The sequence below is a fragment of the Mesoplodon mirus genome (genome assembly GCF_964341445.2).
Source record: "Mesoplodon mirus genome assembly, chromosome: 8".
Classification (NCBI taxonomy): Eukaryota; Metazoa; Chordata; class Mammalia; order Artiodactyla; family Ziphiidae; genus Mesoplodon; species Mesoplodon mirus.
In genome coordinates, this window is record NC_138984.1 from 72,215,638 (window position 1) to 72,222,251 (window position 6,614).

The 6,614-nt window shown below is 39.8% G+C and overlaps 1 protein-coding gene across 1 annotated transcript; it reads right to left on the reverse strand.

Annotated features, from left to right (window-relative positions):
- Positions 1-5,274: 5,274 nt before the first annotated feature.
- On the reverse strand, positions 5,275-6,052 carry LOC309809408 (large ribosomal subunit protein uL30-like). Its single transcript, XM_082630460.1, has one exon. It carries the CDS (start codon positions 5,961-5,963, stop codon positions 5,340-5,342), a length of 624 nt encoding a protein of 207 aa, XP_082486586.1. The 5' UTR covers positions 5,964-6,052; the 3' UTR covers positions 5,275-5,339.
- Between the last annotated feature and the right edge of the window lie 562 nt (positions 6,053-6,614).

The window sequence follows — 6,614 nt, forward strand, 5'->3', positions numbered from 1 at the left end:
GCTTCAGCTTCAGCCTTCTCCCAGCAACCCCACAGGATAGAATGTAACTCTTTCCCAGTCATTCCAGCAAAAGTCCCTAGGTTAGCCCTGATAGGAAGATTTGGGCCATATACCTTTCTCTGAACCAATCACTGAAACCATGATTGTAAATTGCACTTACAAATTGCACAGGAAGTAGGTCAGCAGAAACACATGAGTGAAGAATGAGGGTTCGGGGAGGGGGAGTGGTTCCCCAGAGAAAACTGGGATGCTGTGTCCAGGACAAGCAGAAATGGAGTCTAGATGGGCCAAAAACTATTTGCATTTCACTGTGGGGGGGGGTCAACTCTGTTAATTCTGGTACCTCTGATCTGTTCATTAATTTATTCAACACATTAATTTATTACTATGTGCCAAGTGCTCTGCTGTATAGACTGAACTCTATGGAACTTGTGGTTTCTCTAACTTCTCATTAAAATTTTAGCCAACTACTTTCCTTGTCCTAAGACAAGAGTTAAAAAGGATATCAGAAATCCCTGAGCTCTGATATTCATTACCTAATTTTGATTTACCCTCTTAGTTTCTGATTTCCTATATCTGTGTATGCCTATTGATACGAACTAATTCTGGATCCTCCTAAGCCCCTCTTGACTTTCTTGCCATGCCTGAGTTCTATAATATAGCCGTGGAGCTATAGGATATTAATTTTCTAATTCATATCATGATGAATTAGAATATTAATATAATTTAAAAAAAAATCTACAGCATAATGCCAAGGTAATTCTTTTCCCCCCCTCCCCTTCTTTTGCTACTCTTGAGGAGAACCATTTTCAATCAAAATGTCTTTTAATGAAAACTGCATCTGGTCTAAGAAACAGCTGCCAATTTCCAACCTGTTGTGAATATAAGAACTAAATTTGAAAACCTCTTAAAATCAAGGTATAGATGCAAGAGGGAGGGGATTGGGGGATATATGTATACATATAGCTGATTCACTTTGTTATACAGCAGAAACTAACACAACGATGTAAAGCAATTATACTCTAATAAAGATGTTAAAAAAAATCAAGGTATAGACTGAAAAGGTTGCCAGACATTTCTCTAAATAATAACTCTGGCCCTTTTCTCAAGCTCACTAATAACCATGGCCTATTCTCCCCTGATTGGCCCAACTTCATTCAGATCTACCCCTGCACACCTCTGAGGTTTTACATTAACGTTAGCCTGGCATTATGCAAAGTCCATCAGATTCCTTAAAAAGCCAGAAAGGGAAAAGAGGTAATGTTAATATTGTTTCATGAACTCAAACGGCCCCAAAAGGAAGGATGTGTCTGCTCTGTCTGTGTTTGACTGTGGCACCAATTCTGAATCATCCTTCATTTAAGAGAACTCCATTTTATGTAATAATTCCCACTGATCCCTTCACTAAACCCCAGCCCCTACATTCCTGTTCTCCCTCTGTCCTTCCATCTTTCTGTCTCACCCTGACTCCTCTCTTCCTCCTCTTTTTTCTGATTTATTGTTCACTACTCACTCTCCTTTCTTTCCTCTCTTGATTGCATGCCTGCCTATGGGTGGTCCTCTGTTTTATTCAGTGATTAATAAAGCGTGAGCAAGAGAGTATTTATTAAGAATCTATTATTTGCCACAGAATGAAATAGGATCTAAATCCAAGTCTGTCTGAGTCCTTATCTAGTGAAGAGACCAGAGTTCGAACCCAGATTTGTCTGATTTCAAAGTCCATGATCTCCTATCACCCCATTCTATCTTTAATCTAAAGATTCTTATTCACTCAGTCCACTGATTTCACATTTAAAGTACATCAGACCTCCCTAGTCACTATCATACAACCTGTTTAATTTTTTTCAGAGTATGTGTTACTACATGAAATTATCTTTTTCTTTTACTGGTTTTCTTATGTATGGTCCATCCTCCTTCACTTAGGAGTCATTTCCTTACAATTAAGGACTTGTCTCATTCACCACTGCATCGCCACTACTCAGAAGAGCACCTGTCTCATGGCGGTTTATCAATATCTATTTCTTCAATAGCTGAATTAATGTATAAATGCTTTCTATATTTCAGCTCCACAAGTAAACATCCACAAGCATCATAGCATAGCATAGCATAGCTCATAGAGCTCTATTGATGCAAAGAAAACCCCAAATTTTTAGTATAGGCATTTTCAAATATATAGTAGAAAGAATAACATGATGATATCTGTATAAACTCCTAAAGGATTCATTAACTGTTAACATTCTGCCATATTTGTTCTCTCCCATGCTCTTTCTCTCTCTTTAATTCCCACTTTGTAATATAAACACATCAAAAAAGACTATCAGGGCTTCCCTGGTGGTGCAGGGGTTGAGAGTCCACCTGCCGATGCAGGGGACACGGGTTCGTACCCCGGTCCGGGAAGATCCCACATGTTGCAGAGTGGCTGGACCCGTGAGCCATGGCCGCTGAGCCTGCGCGTCTGGAGCCTGTGCTCCGCAGCGGGAGAGGCCACAACACTGAGAGCGCCGTGTACCGCAAAAAAAAAAAAAAGACTAACCTGTATTTAATAATGAAGAAACAATCCGACTAATCTGATTTTGACATTCAACATGACAACAGGCCTGGACTTTTCAAAAATGTCAGTGTCATTAAAGACAATAAAAAGGTGAGAAGTTTGTTCTAGATCAGCGATTGGCAAACTATAAGCCAATGGATAAATGCAGCTTGTTTCTGTACAGCCCACAAGCAGACCATGGTTATAATTTTTAATTGTTGGGGAAAAATCAAAAGAAGAATAACATTTCATGAACCATGAAATGTATATGAAATTCAAATTTCATAGTCCATAAATAAAGTTTTATTGGCACACAGGCACACTCATCAGATTATCAATGGCTCTTTTTGCTCTGTAATAGCAGAGCTAAGCAGTTGCAATAGAGACTATATGTGGCCCATAAAGCCTAAAATATTTGCTATCTGAGCCTTTAATAAAAAATTTGCCAACTCTTTCTCCAGATTAAAGGAAACTAAAGAAACATAACTTCAGCCAACGAATGAGACTTGGTTGACTCAGGGTAAAAGAAAAAACATTATTTGTACGACAGAAAATTTCAATATGGGTTGAATATTAGATTAATAGCATTGTATCAATGTTAAATGTCTCTGGTCTGGTGCTTGTATAGGAAAATTTCCTTGTTCTCTGTAAATATATGTTGAAATATTAGGGGTGCAGTTTCATGATATCTACAATATACTTTCAAATGCATCAGAGGGAAAATTGTATGAGTTCGTGTGTATATATATGGAGAGAGAGATAACAAATACAATAAAATATAAACAACTAATGGATGTAGGTGAAGGGTATATAGCTGTCCATTGTACTATTTTTTCACCTTCTTGACATTTTTCAAAATAAAAAATATTAAAAGAAAAAAGGTAGATTTTTTAAATAACCATTTTCTTTTGAGTTTCCAAGGAGACAGAATAAATATTTTCCTAAAATGCATCAGTTCACTCTCTTCCCTGAGGAAACACTTACAATAAAAAGGATTTCCCAGCTCAGTTAAGAAACCTAGGGCCCCTCCTTAATTCCTCTCTTTTCCTTACCCACATGGAATCCACCTTCAAAACTCTACCTTCATAATATATCCAGAGCCTGAGTTCCCCTCCACTGCCACCATCCCAGTTCAATCCACCATCATCCCTCACTCAATGCTGCAAGTCTCCTTGCTGGTCTCTTCATGTCCAAAATTTTCACATCACTCAATACTCTGTCCAGATTTGTCTCCCCAAAGAGGACTGTCCTGTCCACTCTACCTAAAATAACCAAAACACTACCAGTCACTCTCTATTTCCTTAGCTTGATTTATTTTCCCCATAGTACAACGTTTACATTCCTGGCGTCTGGTGTTTGGCCTTTTCTAACACTCACTCATTAGAATGTTAACTCCATGAGGGAAAGAGAATTTTTTAATCATTTATTTTTATACTAGCATATAACCATATATTTTTTGAAGAATACCCAAAGACTTCATTCATTTAACTAATAGTTATGAAATACCTACTCTAAGGGGCACTGTTCTGGTTACTTGGTCCACATTAGTGAACAAAACAAAAATCTGTGCCCGCATGGAGCTTACACACTATCAGGGAAGAACATTCTAGAGTGTGTGGAAGGAGAGGGGTCATGGGGAGGATGCATACATGCTTGTAATACTGGACACATATCTAAGTGACTCTCCAAATCCATCAGCAGGCAAAATGTGCACATTGCAACTCCATTAATGACTACGTCAGCATTAAAGACAGGGGAGTCATTTAAAAAGGAATGCAAGCTGCAGTTGGAAGGAAAGTTTGGAGAGAGAGCGGAAACGGAGGTTAGGAGGCCCAGAGCAAACAGTACTGGGATTGGGAGGCAAGAGAGACTACATTTTCTGGTGGTGGCAAAAATGACAGGAATATAATAGAATTAGCTGGTCTCAGGATTCCACCTGGGCCACTGATACGATGCTCCTTCCATTCCAACATAGACCGCTGTGGTGTAGGAAGCTGAATTTCATCAACAATTTGTGGTGCAGCCTGAATGGCCTTTGCACAAGTGTCTAGTAAGATAGTTGAAGAAGAGTTGTCTTGTGTCTCAACAAAATCAAACCTATGGAGAATTTTATTATATGTAAATTATACCTCAATAAAACTGATATTTTTAGAAAATCTGCCCATAGTGGAGAGAGAAATCACAGTTGGGACAGAGTTCCAGATACCTTTTGGCGTTCTTATCCATATCCTATATATTAAAATAGAAACAAATTGGTTATTTATTTCTGTTTATTTGCATTGTAAAACCTTTATCCCTAACAGTTTGCTTCCAGTGTAAAGAAGTTCAAGACTCCATAAGCCAGTGTTTGAGAGATTTCAGTGTCCCTGAGTGGGAGCTGCTTGGGGCAGGGGGGTTCACTTCTGGATTGGAAAAGATATAAAGACAGTCCCGACTTATGATGGCTAGACTTTATGATTTTTTGACCACGATGGTGCCAAAGCAATATGCATTCAGTAGAAGCTTTGAATTGTGAATTTTAATCTTTTCTTGGGCTACTGATACATAGTACGACACTCTCATGATGCTGGGCAGTGGCAGCTACAGCTCCCAGCCAGCCACGCAATCACAAGGATAAACAATGGATACACTTACAAGCATTCTGTACCCATACAACCGTTCTTTTTCACTTTCAGTATTCAGTAAGTTACATGAGATATTCAGCACTTTATTATAAAATAGGCTTTGTGTTAGATGATTTTTTTTTCAATTTGAAAGCAGTCACTGTTTATTAACTGACCAGATTACAAAAATACTCATGGTAGATACCTTAGTTCATCCTTCTTATAAGTCTGTTGATCTGGTCTTCCCTGTTGCCAGCATCTCCACCTTCTACAAAATGAGTAGTCTTTTTCTTCATTCCACCTCGTGGAGAAGACAATTTGAAGGGCCACAGGAAGTTGTTTGCTTCTTTGAAACGTTTTCCAACAGTATAGATCTCATGAATCAGATCCTCCATGCAGATAATACCGTATTTGCCAAGAGATCGAGCAATCAACATATCCGTCAGGGCAATTGGCTTCTTGTTGATTTTGCCATAACCACGCTTGTAGATCAATTCATTTACTGACTTCAGGTTTGGGTACCCCCATGAAATGTATGGCTCCACAATTCTCAGCATGTTAATTGAAGTCTTGTTGAGGTTCACAAATGTGCCATTGAAAATCTGACGGAGGCGAAGAAGCTGCAACACCTTTCGAAACTTTGGGCTCACACCATTGATACCTCTGATCCTGATGACAAATGCCAATTTGGATTCCGCAGGTACGTAGAAGTTGCCAGCTTTTCTTGCCATCCTAGCCGTTCGAATTTCAGTTCTGAACATCTGCCAGTATTCCTTGTGACAGTGCTTAGCTTTTTCATAGATAAGCTTCCTCCTTGCCTTTCGAAGCATCTTCTGGGCAAATTTCTTTCTCAGGCTCTTGATCTTAAGCTCTGTGAAATTCTTTCACTTTTTCTTAAGGGTTTCTGGCACAGCAGAAACCTTCTTTTTCTTCTCCTCAGCACCTTCCATGGTTCCAGCCGGGAAACAGGCTGTGTTAGATGATTTTTACCCAACCGTACGCTAATGTAAGTGTTCTGAACACTTTTAGGGTAGGCTAGGCTAAGCTATGATGCTCAGTAGGTGTATTAAATACATTTTTGATTGAATGGTATTTTCAGCTTACAATGGGTTTATAAAGACATAATGCCATTGTAAGTCTGGGAAGATGTGTAGTTAGTCTCTCCTTCCCTGGGGGTCTAACCTCCTTTTGTCCTGGGAGACAAATTCAGCCTGAAGCTGCTCAAGCTCAATGCACTGTAAACGGTTGGATGTTACAAGTACTCAGCTCGCATTACTGTCCTCATTCAGTTACAAATGGTATACCTGGGGCTTCCCTGGTGGCGCAGTGGTTGAGAGTCCGCCTGCCGATGCAGGGGACATGAGTTCGTGCCACCGTCTGGGAAGATCCCACATGCTGTGGAGCGGCTGGGCCCGTGAGCCATGGCCGCTGAGCCTGCTCATCCAGAGCATGTGCTCCCCAACGGGAGAGGCCACAACAGT

What these genes read in the sequence shown, in the direction of transcription:
- LOC309809408 (XM_082630460.1), bottom strand. Translation starts at nt 5,963, where the DNA reads ATGCTTCGAAAGGCAAGGAGGAAGCTTATCTATGAAAAAGCTAAGCAC.